Source organism: Pelophylax lessonae (assembly GCF_965119305.1).
Source record: "Pelophylax lessonae genome assembly, chromosome: 7".
NCBI classification, from domain to species: Eukaryota; Metazoa; Chordata; class Amphibia; order Anura; family Ranidae; genus Pelophylax; species Pelophylax lessonae.
In genome coordinates, this window is record NC_138774.1 from 204,338,151 (window position 1) to 204,355,086 (window position 16,936).

At 41.8% G+C, this 16,936-nt stretch overlaps 1 protein-coding gene across 1 annotated transcript in view; it reads right to left on the reverse strand.

Moving 5' to 3' along the window:
- LOC309560300 (multidrug and toxin extrusion protein 1-like) overlaps nucleotides 1–16,936 on the reverse strand; it is an 85,125-nt gene that overhangs the window by 22,687 nt on the left and 45,502 nt on the right. The window contains exons 8-11 of the mRNA XM_082263914.1: nucleotides 11,138–11,235; nucleotides 4,513–4,626; nucleotides 2,523–2,590; nucleotides 701–809 (exon numbers count right to left, since the gene is read on the reverse strand). Of these exons, the coding sequence (XP_082120040.1) occupies nucleotides 701–809; nucleotides 2,523–2,590; nucleotides 4,513–4,626; nucleotides 11,138–11,235 (389 nt within the window). The remainder of the gene's footprint in view (nucleotides 1–700; nucleotides 810–2,522; nucleotides 2,591–4,512; nucleotides 4,627–11,137; nucleotides 11,236–16,936) is intronic.

Sequence of the window (16,936 nt, forward strand, 5' to 3'; positions counted from 1 at the left end):
TCTATTAAACCTGTAAAATTATTTATAAATCTAACCTTCAAAAAAAATGAATAGAGTGTGATTAAAAAAAAAATTGCCAGGTTCATGTCATCTGTCAAAGTCTTTTGACTAGCTCTCCTCCAATCAGGAAGCTCTCTCAGTTACATTAAGCAGGGAGAGCTCAGTAAGGTACCACAGGTGCAATACTGCATCATGCCTTTTATAAATGGACTGCAAAATACAGGTACCTGCAGATCATAATGGAGGGCGATATCTGCTCTCTATTATAAATTGGCCACCAAGGAAAAACTAGGCTTACATGGGCTGTGCTTGAAAAAAAAAAGGCAGGTAGAAAGCAAAGGACTAGTCACCAGCATTGCCTGTGATCTCCTTAAAGCTTTACCGTAATATGGACTTACCATGTCTTGTTCTGCAGCGTGTCTCTAAGTGTAGGCGGCCATCTTGGTAGAGGCAGGGCTTTACTCAGCGTAGTAGTGACCTCACCAAATCTCACCCAAAATTTCCTGAGACTAGCAGTCAGGGGCCGCAGCACCTTAGATCTCACAATGCAGAGACACAATAAAGCTATGTGCTACAAAATAAGAGTACCTAGGCAACCTTATGTGCCAGAAAAGTATACTGCTTTTTCACAAGGAATTCTTTAACAGAGTACAGAATCCCTCTGTACTGTTTATTTTAAATGATTGCTGATTTTTCTTACCTGTCATTAACAATGCTACAACCATGGATTTTTTTGCTTGTGCTATGTCTCCAGCCCCCAGTGAGTGACCTATACGAACACTGGTTGCGATACTGTAGCCCACCGGCACCTACAGGGCGGAAGCACCTATGGTTACATCTTTACTAGGATAAATTAGTTAGCTATCCTATAGCAGTTGGGGAACTACAAGTACCAGCATAACCTCCTGCATGGCAGTTCATGCACAAAATTGACAAGGCAGTACAAGCAGCAGGGATGAAGTGAAGTGCAGCAACTGACTGAGAAGCAGATTTTAGTTTCCATAAGACAAATCGGTGAAAGATTACTTCTGATTGGCTTAAAGGAAGTCTCTATTGAGAGACAAATGGAAGCGCTGGTTGCCTGGCTGTCATGATTTTTTTTTTACTGACTGACTTTTCTTTCAATTTAACCAAAAAAAAAAAAAAAAAAGTGGATCGACTTAGAACCAGAATTGAAGTAAGGATACAAAAAGTGGAATAACTTACAAATGTTTAGGCTATAAGGGAGGGTACAGAAGGTGGAATAACTTACCATTTAGTATTATAAATTGTCATAAATAAATATATATTTACTAGGAAATATATTAGAAATATCTATTCTTAGGCTATAATAGGGAGATATAGAACTTAATATGTATTTATATAAATGATCATGAATTATAAATATATATTTACTAGTGTATAAATTATAAATATATATTTATTAGGGTAATAGGAAAGATACATGAAGTGGAAAAGCCTATAATATTTTAGGGTACAAGGTAGGGTACAGAAGGTGGAAGATCTGACTATTAGGGTATAGGAGCATGCAAAAGGCTGAAAACTTACAGTCTATTAGGCTATAAGGAGGATACAGAAGATGAAAGAGCTTACAATCTTTTAGGGTTTATGGAACGATATAAAAAGTTCAAAAGCTTACAATTTATTATAGTGTAAGGGATGATACAGAAATGAGAGCTTACAATATATTAGAGTACAACCCCTGGCAAAAAAAGTATGGAATCACCACTCTTGGAAAAACAGTTGCAATTGACTGCAATTTTCTTCCTTTTATTTTTTTATTTTGTTTTTTAAAGTCAGAAGGTTGGAATGGTAAATTAAAATAGTTTTGAGGAATGTCTGTGATTAGTGTTTTTTTCTAAACAATTAAACAATTGAATGAACATTTTCCAAGAGTGGTGATTCCATACGTTTTGCCAGGGGTTGTATAAAGGAAAATATAGAAGAGCTTACAATCTATTAGGGTATGAGGGACATTACAGAAGGTGCAAGAGCCAACAATTTATTAGTGTATACGAGAGGGTACAAAAGGTGAAAGATTTCTTTACCCAAATAGGGTATAAAGGAACATGCAAAAGGTTGAAGAGCTTACAATCTATTAGGGTAAAAGGGAGGATACAGAAGGTGGGAACACTTACAATCTAGTAGGGTATGGATGCAGGACATGGAAATAGGCTATGGATGCAGGACATGGAAATAGGGTATGGATGCAGGACATGGAAATAGGGTATGGATGCAGGACATGGAATTAGGGTATGGATGCAGGACATGGAAATAATCTAACAGGGTAAAAGGGAAGATCTTACATTCTGATACAGTATATGGGAGCATACAAAAGGTGGAAGAGCTTAAAATCTCTTACTTATAGACAATTAAAAACAAACGAACCCAATTCTGCTAAGAACGAAACTAAAAAAAAAAAATGCTGAGGTATATAAAAATAAAGTATCCAACCACAAGAAAACGGAAATCTGCACAATAAGGTCATGACAGATCTGTGACATCCCTTACTAGATTGTTACCATGAAGACGATATTCGCCATTTGGTAGATAATAGACTGGGCCCCGAGGTCCTCCACACCGAGTACTCCTATAGGGGGCACAGAACATCAGTGTTACTGCAGTGTGCACAATAAACTATAGTTCAGATATGGGCAATGCCTGTCCGTCCAGCTACGATAGGACTGTATGACCTGGCATGCACTGCAAGAGACAGGTTGAAAAAAAAAAAAAAAATCAAGGGGCATTTTTTTCTGAACGTGTGATTCTGAGGGAGTAGTTGTGATAGCATCACATCGGAAAACAGAGCAGTGCACTTAAAGTGGAAGTAAACCCATAGATTTAACAGTTTCAAAAAACTGTTACATTCCCGACACGTGCCAGGAATGTAACCGTCACATCGGTTGTGTTCTCAACCAAACTGTCAAACCATTCAATGGCTGGTGTCATAACTAATCACATGTGCATCATCGTGGCATTTGCAGATTAAACAGAGGCCAAGATAGTAGCTTCCTTGGCTGAAAACAGGGGGGTTTACTTCTAATTTAAAATGCTAGACTAATCCCTTAGTGATTAGACCGGAGAGGAAGGTAACATGGCTGGCCAAACAAACCCCTGGTGTTCCTCAGACGTGACAAATAAGGAAGAAAAAGGGGGTCCACATAGTGTAAAACCGTAAAAGACTTTTATTTTGAGAAAAGGTTACTAAACACTTACAGCAATCCAGGAAATAGTCAGCAGTTAAAGCGGTTGTAAACCCGAAAATGAAAAAAAAAAAAAAAAAAACCTGCAAGACAAAGCCATAATGAGCTATTATGCATCGCATACTAGCTCATTATGCATTACTTACCTTAGAACGAAGCCCCGACGCGGACCCCCGGACATCGCTGCGGGCGCCGCCATGATCCGGAAGCGTCTCTTCCGGGTTCGGCGGCTCCGGCTCTGAGATTGGCCGGAGCCGCGATGACGTCACTCCCGCGCATGCGCGCGGGAGTGATTTTCCGGCAAGCTGCCGGCTAGGAAAACTGAAGGTCCCCCCGGACCTTCAGAGCGCATGCGCCGCTCGCGTGAGCGGCTGCATGCACTGCAAATATCTCCTAAACCGTGCCGGTTTAGGAGATATTAATTATACCTACAGGTAAGCCTTATTATAGGCTTACCTGTAGGTAAAAGTGTCAAAAAGCGGGATACTACCGCTTTAAGACGGTAGTTCCCAGGATAAAAAAAATGACTTGCATTCAAGCTCAATTGGTGTGGCTAGTTCAGACATAGACTATGTCCTACATGTTTCGTCATATGTGACATCATCAGGGACACGTAAAAGCACTATATGTACTATTTTTTAATGATTAACTTTGAACTTTATTTAGCGCTGCAATTTTTATTTTGTATGTTTTTGCACAATTGGTTCTGTTGTGATATTGCAAGCAGCTTTATTTTACTTAGGTTATTATCACCTGCACAGTAATATTTTTTACTTTTTTGCAACATATATTTGTCACCCTGTGGAAGAAAGTGCCTGAGCATTGAAGAGGACAACTGACTGGTTGCTTTTACTTTTGCCCAAGTTCCCTCAGCTTCTCTAATGAGCGCTCCTGCAATGTGTGTGGCCACAAATCAGATTACAACATACAGATGGGATCCTGAAAAGTAAGCCTTTGCTGGCCACACACGACAATATTGCTGCATTCAATCAGCCTACAATCATAAATGTTGATGGGTGTTAAGCAAGAAAACAGAAACCATGATGTGATTTAAATGAAAATGCTTTTTCAAGTGGCATTGAGTTTTTAATTTATTTTCACACCTTTTTTTGATTTGCCTGTGTGCTAAAACCTAGAACACTGATTGTATGCTGAATGTGGTTGGAAGCCACCAAATTGCCTAATGTATGTAATGTAACTTTACATAGGTATATGAGATCAGTTTGTGTAATGCTATTATTCCTCCATACATGTCACTGTTATTACATGGTAAACAAGGCATGATTGGATCCTGGTTACTGCAACTGACCTGCCAGTATGATCCCAATTTCAAAGGTCCACCACTCAATACACAGCATGAGCATGCTGGGAATGGCAAGTCTGGTGAAAGAGCCCCATTCATCAAAGCAGGCCACAGACCATCCTGGGGAAGATTATTATAACATAAATTATTCAACAACTAGTAATCTGAAAAAAAATGTTTTTACCATATCTCAGGTAGTGAACGTACAATGCCACATCCCAAATACTACCAAGACAACATGAAGAGGATTACCTTCCAGGATTAATGGACTTTAGAGGCATCGTGCTAACTCCACTTTTGTTGGGTGATCTCTGTACATTACAAGGATTGTAACAAACTTTGTTGCAGATTCCTACCTTTTGGTATTCTGAAGAAATCACTGTTTGTTCCCCTGTGCCTCTGTGCTAAGTGGGTCAAATGGCTTCATAATTATCTGTCAGCTGTGGAAGCTGCAGAGCACTAATGAGGAAAACTGCTGGGCCTGCATCCCTTTAGACGTGTTCCTATTGGGAGTATCTCACCAAAAATGACACTTTTGTTGCAGGGAATGCCAGAAATCTGACTTGTATCTTAGGCAGAATTCTGGGAAAATTGGTGAGCCAATCACACAAGCAGGAAATTATGTTTCTGGGGTGTGGTCAGTACAATTCTGTGTACAGAACAGCTCCAGGTAGCCATATTGCATTGCAATTTCAGAAAATTACAACAGCTGCAGATTAAAAAGGAAATATATTTGTGTTGCACTTGTATACGCTATATTGTTTTTTCTTTATTTGCTATTTTTTTCCCCACAAAAGTGGAGTTACCTTTTAAACTAACAACACATTTAAATAAAGCAATATTTATTTGATCCCATTAAAACAGACGGTAGAATAATGCCTGATTACTACATATATGGTACAAACGTGATAATACAAAAATTGAACTAAATACAAATGCATAGAATAAATAAATGTTGCTGTATCCCGCTGGTTAGTGCCGACATGTTTTGCAGTTCACAACTGCTTCACTAGGGACACTGCTGGAGCATCTGAAAAATTGGAAAACATTTTAACAATTTAGATACTGTATACCAGATGACATCATGGTATAACTGCTTAGGCCTACCACAGCATTTGACATATGTTTATCAACTCTTAGGAAGATTTCATAGACAGGATCTAAGTATCAAGTTGTGGACTGTGAAACGCGTCAGCCCTAACAAGCAGGTTACAGCAACATTTATTTAATCTACACGTATGTATTGATTTAACTTTTTTGTATTATCACGTTTGTAACTTATATGTGGTGGTCACACATTATTCCATAGTTTGTTTTATTGTGGTCGAATAAATACATTTCAGTACGATGCTTCTAAAGTCCCTTAGTTCAGGAAGGTAATCCTTCTTATGTTGTCTTGTACAAGTAGTAATAACCAATCCTCCCACTCTTAGGAAATTATGTTTCCTAAGGGCCTGCAAACCAATAAGGGTCCCAAAATGCTGTACAAATTAACACCTCCCATTTCATATCTGTTTTAGGATTTTGGATTAATTTCCAGTTTTTAAATTTACACAAATGCTAGTATAGATAGTAAAGTGATAGCATATGTCATATGGGAAGGCATAGTAGGTTACTGGTCACAACGGTCAGTAATGGCGCTTTTCCACTGCATGGAACCAAACGGTTCGGCTCCCTTTTGCACTTTTCCACTGCATGGTACCGCATGGTACGGTGTTGGAACGGTTCGGTGGCGCTTTTCCACTACATGGAACCGAACGGTACGGCTCGCTTAAAAAGTACCACCTCAGTTGTGGTTCCAAGAGAGCCGTACCGGTACCATATCCCACAATCCTTTGCATGCAGCCTTGACTGTTAGTCACTACTAGCCACTGATTGGTCAGAGAATCGTTGTTATCCCAACCACTTTACTTTAGTGGAAAAGCAAACCGTACCAAACCGTACCGAACCGTTCCAACACCGTACCATGCGGTACCATGCAGTGGAAAACCAAACAGAGCCAAGCAGGGCCCAGTGGAGCCGAGCCGGAACTTGCAGTGGAAAAGTGCCATTCATTTGCTGTTTCCCTAGTGGATTTTAAGCTAGATCAGCGCTCTTCCTTTCTCAGCAGGCACTTGTAACCAACCATAGCAGAGAAGGAGATTCTGACAAAAGACAGTTACGAAGAAGCCAAATAGCACTAGTATGTTTTTGGGTTGTGATAGGAAAATTGTGCATACACTTGGCAAGCATGCAAAAGGAAAATAAACTAAAGACTCCTGTACTACAAAAAAAATGGCTGAGGTTTGGGTAAAGCATCCCATAGATTATGGTTGAAGGAAAGAAATTGGCCTAATTCCGTCCATCAACACACTCAGTGTTTATGGGGAATCGTTTCCAAAGCACTATCATGTTCTGCCGACAGGGAGCCTTCCCAGCTGACAGGACACAATGATTACTGCTTGCCCCCAGCAGTAAACGCATGTAAAACAACCGACAGGCTGGTTGTACTTAAATTGATCGATGGATTGACATGTGTACAACAAGTCTGCCCATAGATGGATCGAATCTCGTCCAGTTCAGTAGGTCTATCTATGGCCGGTTTTAATTGAAGGTGCAAGAAGGTGATATTATAGAAAATGCACAGATATATATTTTATTACCTTACTGCCATTAGTTCTACTTTAACCAGTCCCCGACCACCTGTCTCCTTTTTACTGCGGCAGGGTGGCTCGTTCAGGCAAAACGAAGTAGATCTACGTCGCCTGCCTGGGAGGAGCTAGGGAGCGAGCGCGCGCTCCCGCCCCCAATCGTCAGTGGGGAAGCCAATGCGGGTGTCAGGCGGCTCGAATGCCACCTGACACCCACGATCGCTCCCCATTGAGATAGAAGGACGATCGGCTGTTGTAAACACAGCCGACTGTCCTTCTCCCTGAAATGTTTACAGAGCTCCTGTGATCTTTCTATATAGGATCAGATGTCTCTGTGGTCATCTCAGAAGCCACGCCCCCCCAACAGTTAGAATCACTCCCCTAGGGTCACATTTAACCCCTTGATCACCTTTACTGTTTACCCCTTCCCTGCCAGTGTCATTATTACAGTAACAGTGTATATTTTTAGCACTGATTACTGTAGTAATGTCACTGGTACCCCCAAAAGTGTCAAAAATGTCAGTTAGGGGTCTGATCTGTCCGCCGCAATGTCGGAGTCCTGCAAAAAATTGCAGATCGCCACCATTACTAGTAAAAAACAAAAAAACAATAAAAATGACATAAATCTTTCCCGTAGTTAGTAAACGCGATAACTTTTGCACAAACCAATCAAAATACACTTATTGCGATTTCTTTTACCAAAAATATATAGCAGAAAACAAATTGGCCTAAAATGTTAACAAATTTTGATTTCAAAATTTTTTTTGGGAATGTTATGTAGCAGAAAGTGAAAATATTGTTTTTTTTCCAAAATTGTTGCGCTTTTTTTGTTTATAACGCAAAAAATAGAAATCGCACAGGTGATCACATACCACCAAAAGAAAGCTCGATTTGTGAGAAAAAAAGGACGTAAATTGAATTTGGGAACAGTGTTGCACGACCGCGCAATTGTCCGTTAAAATAACGCAGTGCCGAATCGCAAAATAGGGTCTGGTCATTAAGGGGGGGGGGGGGGGGGAAATCCTTCCGGTCTTAAAATGGTTAAAGGAGTTATCCACTTAATATACACCCCAGCCCCACAGCTTTCAAAGTGATGCGGGCATATGAAGAGAAGCTTCCTAGTTGCCACAGCGTGGCTTCAACCATTGAATTACTAAATATTAAAGCAGAAAACAAATTTCTCTTTAATTAAGATTGCAGATTCTAACTTGCTTGTGTTCTGTGGATGCTGAGCCAAACTACTACAGCAACTTCCTAAATCAGATGATCTACTTGCTATAATTACAACTAGCTCCAGTGTTGTAAAAATAAAGAGACTCTCCAGATATGCAGGGCCCTTGTCCAGTAGCTCACATACACTGCCTTGAAAAGTATTTATACCCCTTGAAATTTTCCACATTTTGTCATGTTACAACCAAAAACGTAAATGCATTTTATTGGAATTTTATGTGATAGACCAACACAAAGTGGCACATAATTGTAAAGTGGAAAGAAAATGATAAATGGTTTTCAAATTTTTTTTACAAATAAATATCTGAAAAGTGTGGCGTGCATTTGTATTCAGCCCCACTGAGTCAATACTTTGTAGAAAAACCTTTCCCTACAATTACAGCTGCAAGTCTTTTTGGGGATGTCTCTACCAGCTTTGCACATCTAGAGAGTGACATTTGTGCCCATTCTTCTTTGAAAAATAGCTCAAACTCTGTCAGATTGGATGGAGAGCGTCTGTGAGCAGCAATTTCCAAGCCTTGCCACAGATTCTCAATTGGATTTAGGTCTGGACTTTGACTGGACAATTCTAACCCATGACGATGCTTTGATCTAAACCAGCCTTTTTCAACCAGGGTGCCTTCAGGTTTCTTCAGGGGTGCCTTGGCAAAATGCCTAAAAATCGCCCAAAATGTATATACAAGCCAGCAGGTAGACCTAGCCTGCCTTTTAGTTAGGGCTCCTTCATATGGTCCGCCTCCATAGGGATCGATCCCCGCTGAGCCGGCGGATGACAGCTCCGTCTCTGATTGCAGTGCGGAGAGGGAGGTGCCACAGCCCCTGCTGCTCTCTATGGGGGATCGGATGAGAGCGGACCGCCTGTCCGCTCTCATCCGATCCGATCCGATACCTGAACAGATGGAAAAATTGGGTTTCCATCCGTCCAGATTTCATGGACAGCATCGGATACGGGTGTCAGCGGGTGTCAGCGGAGGTGTCTCTGCTGACATCCACTGCCCCATAGAGCTGCATGGAGGATCCGATCAGATCCGCCCGTGTGAAAGGGGCCTTACACAATTTTACAGGTTTTCATTTTGCAAAAATTACAACCTTCCAGCCATCAGTGTCCTAACAACTAATGAAGTCATCAGTTGATAGGGAGGACATTGGGTGTCTGCATGGCATCCTTATTTGCCCCTCCCCTGTCAGTATTGTGGTCACATTGGCTGAGTAAGGAAGATAAACATTGCAATACTAGTCAGTACCAGTCTGCAAATGTGTACATGCTTTGGATGAATAAGTCATGTTGGGTGCCCTACATGTGTAGATGTTGCTGTGTTACATAAAACTATGTTTCATTTTTAACATTTTAGAATGGGGTGCCATTAATAGTGCCTTGACTGACAAAAGGTTGAGAAACACTGATCTAAACCATTCCATTGTAGCTCTGGCTGTATGTTTAGGGTCGTTGTCCTGCTGGGAGGTGAACCTCTCCCCCAGTCTAAAGTCTTTTGCAGATACAGGTTTTCTCCTAAGATTGCCCTGTATTTGGCTCCATCCATCTTCACATCAACTCTGACCAGCTTCCCTGTCCCTGCTGAAGAAAAGCATCCCCACAACATGATGCTGCCACCACCATGTTTCACGGTGGGAATGGTGTGTTCAGGGTGATGTGCAGTGTTACTTTTCCGCCACACATAGTGTTTTGCTTTTAGGCCAAAAAGTTGAATTTTTGTCTCATCTGAGCACCTTCTTTCACATGTTTTCTGTGTCTCCCACATGTTTTCTCGCAAACTGCAAACGGGACTTCTCATGGCTTTCGTTCAACGATGGCTTTCTTCTTGCTACTCTTTCATAAAGGCCAGATTTGTGGAGTGCACAACTAATAGTTGTCCTGTGGACAGATTCTCCCACCTCTGCAGCTCCTCCAGAGTTACCATGGGACTCTTGGCTGCTTCTCTGATTAATGCTTTTCTTGCCCGGCCTGTCAGTTTAGGTGGACGGACATGTCTTGGTTGGTTTGCAGTTGTGCCATACTCTTTTCACTTTTGGATGATGGATTAAACAGTACTCCGTGAGATGTGTAAAGCTTGGGACATTTTTATAAGCTAACCCTGCTTTAAATTTCTCCACAACTTCATCCCTGACCTGTCTGGTGTGTTCCTTGACCTTCATAATGCTGTTAGTTCACTAGGGTTCTCTAACAAACCTCTGAGGGTTTCACAGAACAGCTGTATTTATACTGAGATTAAATTGCACACAGGTGTACTCTATTTACTAATTAGGTGATTTCTTAGGGCAATCGGTTCCACTAGATTTTAGTTAGGGGTATCAGAGTAAAGGGGGCTGAATGCAAATGCACGCCACACTTTTCAGATATTTATTTGTAAAAAAAATTGGAAAACCATTTATCATTTTCCTTTTATTTCACAATTATGTGCCAATCTATATTGGTCTATCACATAAAATCCTAATAAAATACATTTAGGTTTTTGGTTGTAACATGACAAAATGTGGAAAATTTCAAGGGGTGTGAATACTTTTTCAAGGCACTGTATATTAAATGCTTCAGTGTAGCAAAGCTAAAGGCAGAGCTGGGGATGGCTGAAATTTAATTTCAGGCTCTGTGCAGATCTATGATAGTCAGTGTGGCAATCGGACAAACAGGAAGTAAGATTTCCGTGGGGGGGTTTTCTGTACACAACCTGGAGCTCCACTAAAAATGCATTAAAAACACCCAAATGATAGTTAGATGTCCCAAGTAACATGCGATAAGGTCTTGTGGTCAGTACCTCCCCAGGTATCCACGTAAAGTTTCCTCCACACTATGTATAAAAAGAGGAGAATGGCCTGGACATACTGAGAGATGGTATTGGCCCATGCGGAGCCCCTGGGGACAGAAACAAGGAAATGTTTACTGCTCCTTAGATGTATATTTCAGGTCTGCTATCACTAACGACTAGAAACAATATTATTTACATCATCCCTTTACTAAAATATTTTTCTACTAATATACTGTATATATAGTAGGATTCATATAGTCAGGGCCGTCTTTAACACAGGGCAAAAGGGACAGCTGCCCCCGGCTCATTCATTGTTGTGGGGCCCAAGACAGCTTCCCCTTGAGACCGCATTGCTTGCAAATAGTCGATAAGTGGATTCAGGAGGGCCCAAGAAAATCTTTGCCCAGGGTCCAATTAATATTAAAGATGGCCCTGCATATAGTAGATAGGATATTTTACACCTACTTCTCTAAACTTTAACACTTCTGGGCTAAATTTAATTCTGCCATGATCATAACCAATCATTTTTAGATCCAATGGTTTACCTGATAAAACCAACCATGTTTAAGTGAAGCACCGCCCAGATAGGCTTCCAAATTATTAGCAGGCATTCACATATTACTTTTATTTATAAGATAATGTTAGATAATATGTGGATCTCATTATTTTGTCACCATGAACTCTGCACTTTCAGCGTGGAACTGTTTGCTATCTGTGGGGAAGCTTCGGACACAGTACAAGGTCAATATGCAGCAGAACAAGAGTTGTTGTTCGGGCCTGGTTTAGCCGCTTGCTGACCGCCGCACGACTATTTACGTCGGCAGTCAGCCCCTCACAGGCAAAGCGACGTAGGGCTACGTCGCTAGCCTGTGAGGGTCTAGGGAGCGAGCGCGCGCCACCAGAGGCGCGGTCACGGACCCCCCCCCGCGTGTGTGCCCGGCGGACCCGATGTCCCCCGGTCACTCACGATCGTCCTTTAGAGCAGGAGAAAGGCAGGCGGCTAATGTAAACAAGCCGCCTGTCATTCTCCCCTGTGTAAGAATAGTGATGATCATACGGTTCTACTATGTAGGACCATTGATCACTGTTCCTACACCTCAAGCCACAGCCAATCACAGTTAGAATCACGCCCCTAGGGACACACTTAACCCCTCCCTCTCAAAAGTTAACCCCTTCACTGCCAGTGTCATTTTACAGTAACAGTGCATATGTATATCACTGATTACTGTAGTAATGTCACTGGTAACCCCAAAAGTGTCAAAAATGTCAGTCAAGGGTCCGATCTGTCCGCAAAAAAAAAATCGCAGATCGCCGCCATTACGCGTTAAATAAAACAACAAAAATGACAAAAATCTTTCCCTTAGTTAGTAAACGCAATAACTTTTGCGCAAACCAATCAAAATACGCTTTTTGCAATTTTTTTTACCAAACATATGTAGCAGAAAACAAATTGGCCTAAAATGTTAAAAATTTTTGATTTTTACAATTTTTTGGGGGGGGGAATTTCATATAAAAAAATTTGAAAAATTTGTGAAACAATGTGAAAAATATTGTTATTTTTGCAAAATTGATGCTCTTTTTTTGTTTATAGCGCAAAAAGTAGAAATTGCACAGGTGATCAAATACCACCAAAAGAAAGCTCTGTTTGTGGGGAAAAAAGGACGTCAAATTTGTTTAGGTACAGTGTCGCACAACCGCGCAATTGTCCGTTAAAGTCACGCAGTGCCGAATCGCAAAATAGGCCCTGGTCAGGAAGGGGGTAAAATCTTAAGTGGTTAAGAGTTAGGATAGTGCTAGACTCAATTTAGTGGTTAGATAAAATATTAGGTGAGTGAGGGCATAAAGATTGTATGAGATTTTTTCTATTAGGGTTTGGAACTGATTTCTGGAAGCTGAGCCCAAAAAAAAGGCAAGGCACTAGCCCCCAGTATTGCCTGTGGTCCCCTTGCAGCTGTTCTTTTTTCCACTATTGACTTATCATGCCGTGTTCTGCTGATGTCTACATCTAATTGACACCTGTCTATGGTTTTATGCAGAATGTTCACTCAAAATGGTTGCTAAAGTTACTGAGTCTTACATTGAGCCAACCTGGATTCCCCCCCTCCTTTTCTCCCCCCCTTCCTCCTGCACCCCTTTTCTCCCCCCCCCTCCCCCCCCCCTTTTCTCCATTCTCCACTCTCTTCTTCCTACTCTCTATTTCTATCTCTGTTTACTTCTTTCTCTATTTTTCACGGTAGGACACGTTGCGTCCAGAAGTGGTACTCATATCCTGATTCTATGTCTTGATTGGTACAAATACATGCCCTCCTGTGGTTGTTTTCTCTTTTTCTATTATGTATTTTCATGTTGCTCTTAGTTTTTGTACAATTGTGTACTTTATGTTTGTTCATATACCTTTTTTAATAAAAATGTATTACACAAAAAAATCATGCCGTGTTTTGCACTGCCTCTGTATGGAGGTGGCCATCTTGGTAGAGACGAGGCTTTGCTTCCTAGCGTCAGGGCCTCCAGCAAGTGAACAGGGAGCAGTACAATACAGTGACATCTCCAAATGTCACTTTAAATCTATTAGGACTAGTAGTCAGAGACAGCCTTAGCTTTCACACTGCAGATATACTGCTATGAGGCTGTAGGCACAGGGGTGCCTAGGCACACTTACATACCAGGAAGTGTACTACTAAAGCTGGCCATATATGGGTCGAAACTGGGCGGGCAGGGACCAGCTGAATTTCGATCCATGTGTGACCACTGTGGCTCAACAGAAGTCAATCTATCAACTTCTCTTCAACCGCCCTGTCAGTATACTCTTGCTCGAGCAACGCCACAGGCAAAAGACTGCAGAGCTGATCTGTGTATTCTGACAGCGGGCACGTCTCCCCATTATCAGAATACAAAGACACAGTGAGAAGGATTTTGCTATCTACAGTGCCTTGAGAAAGTATTCATACCCTTTGACATTTTCCACATTTTGTCATGTTACAACCAAAAATGTAAATGTATTTTATGTGATAGACAAACACAAAGTGGCACATAATTGTGAACTGGAAGGAAAATGATAAATGGTTTTCAATATTTTTTACAAATAAATATCTGAAAAGTGTGGCGTACATTTGTATTCAGCCCCCCTGAGTCAATATTTTGTAGAACTACCCTTCACTGCAATTACAGCTGCAAGTCTTTTTGGGGATGTCTCTACCAGCTTTGCACATCTAGAGAGTGACAGTTTTGCTCATTCTTCTTTGCAAAATAGCTCAAGCTCTGTCAGATTAGATGGACTGTGTTTGTGAACAGCAATTTTCAAGTCTTGCCACAGATCCTTAATTGGATTTAGGTCTGGACTTTGAGTGGGCCATTCTAACACATGAATATGCTTTGATCTAAACCATTCAGTTGTAGCTCTGGCTGTATGTTTAGGGTCATTGTCCTGCTGGAAGGTGAACCTCTGCCCCAGTCTCAAGTCTTTTTCAGACTCTAACAGGTTTTTTTCTAAGATTTCACTGTATTTGGCTCTATCCATCTTCCCATCAGCTCTGACCAGCTTTACTGTCACTTCTGAAGAAAAACATCCCCACAATATGATGCTGCCACCACCATGTTTCACGGTTGGGATGGTGTGTTCAGGGTGATGTGCAGTGTTAGTTTTCCGCCACACATAGTGTCTTGCTTTTAGGCTAAAAAGTTCAATTTTGGTCTCATCTGACCAGAGCACCTTCTTCCATGTTTGCTGTGTCCCCCACATGGCTTCTCACAAACTGCAAATGGGACTTCTTATGGCTTTCTTTCAACAATGTTTGCTGTGTCCCCCACATGGCTTCTCACAAACTGCAAATGGGACTTCTTATGGCTTTCTTTCAACAATGGCTTTCTTCTTGCCACTCTTCCATAAAGGACAGATTTGTGGAGTGCACGACTAATAGTTGTCCTGTGGACAGATTCTCCCACCTGAGCTGTGGATCTCTCCAGATCCTCCAGAGTTACCATGGACCTCTTGGCTACTTCTCTGATTAATGCTCTCCTGGCCCAGCCTGTCAGTTTAGGTGGACGGCCATGTCTTGGGAGGTTTGCAGTTGGGCCATACTCTTTCCATTTATTGATGATGGATTGAACAGTGCTTTGCGAGATGTTCAAACCTTTGGATATTTTTTTATAATATAACCCTGCTTTAAACTTCTCCACAACTTTATCCCTGACCTGTCTGAGGTGTCTTTGGCCTTCATGATGCTTTTCACTTAGGTTCTGTAAAACAAACCTCTGAGGGCTTCACAGTTGTATTTATACTAAGATTAAATTATACACAGGTGGACTTTATTTACTGATTAGGTGACTTCTGAAGACAATTGGTTCCACTAAATTTTAGTTAGGGGTATCAGAGTAAAGGGGGCTAAATACAAATGCACACCAAACTTTTCAGATATTTATTTGTAAAAATTTTTAAACACTTAAGCCCCGGAAGATTTTACCTCCTTCCTGACCAGGCCCTATTTTGCGATTCGGCACTGCGTGAACTTAACGGACAGTTGCGCGGTCGTGCGGCGCTGCACCTAAACTAATTTGACGTCCTTTTTTTCCCCACAAACAGAGCTTTCTTTTGGTGGTATTTGATCACCTCTGCAAATTTTTAATCATGCGCTATAAACAAAAAAAGAGCGACAATTTTGCAAAAATAACAATATTTTTCACATTTTTTTATATGAAATTCCCCAAAAAAAAAAAAAGTAAAAATCAAAATTTTTTACCATTTTTGGCCAATTTGTTTTCTGCTACATATGTTTGGTAAAAAAAATCGCAATAAGCATATTTTTATTGGTTTGCGCAAAAGTTATTGCGTTTACTAACTAAGGGAAAGATTTTTGTAATTTTTGTTGTTTTTTTAAACGAGTAATGGCGGCGATCTGAGATTTTTTTTTTTGCGGGACTGCGACATTGCGGCGGACAGATCGGACCCTTGACTGACATTTTTGACATTTTTGGGGGTACCAGTGACATTACTACAGTAATCAGTGCTATACATATGCACTGTTACGGTAAAAATGACACTGGCAGGGAAGGGGTTAATTTTATTGGGGAAGGAGGGGTTAAGTGTGTCCCTAGGGGCGTGATTCTTACTGTGCAGGGATGTGGCTTTTTATGTAACAGCAGAGATCTACGGTCCTACATAGCAGGACCGTATGACACAAGGGAGAATGACAGGTGGCTTTGTTCACATTTGCCGCCTGCCTTTCTCCCTCTGTAAATGACGATCGCGAGTGACCGGCGGACATCGGGTCCGCCGGTCACTCGCGCTGAGGTATCCGTGAACGAGCGGGGGCAGGAGCGCGCCTTTGGCGGCGCGCGCTCACCCCCTATTGCAGGGATCCTTAAACTACGGCCCTCCAGCTGTTGCGGAACTACACATCCCATAAGGCATTGTAAAACTCTGAAATTCAGAGACATGACTAGGCATGATGGGAATTGTAGTTTCTGAACAACTGGAGGGCCATAGTTTGAAGATCCCTGCCCTATTGGCTCACAGGCTAGTGACGTACCGGTACGTCACTTTGCCTGCACGGGGCTGACCGCCGCAGTATATGTACTTGCGGCGGTCGGCAAGCGGTTAACCACTCTAGTACCGCTCACAGTAATACTACTGCGGCAGAGTGGCTCGTTCCCGTCCAGTCACGTAGTATTAACGTGACTGGACTCCTCCCCTTCTGGGCGGCGCTTGCGCGCCGCCGGAGGCTCGCTCCCGCTGTTTTCATTCACAGCGGGAGTCGGGCCAGGGGAGGAGCAGCGGCGATCGCCGCTGCTCTTACCCGATCGTCGGGGATC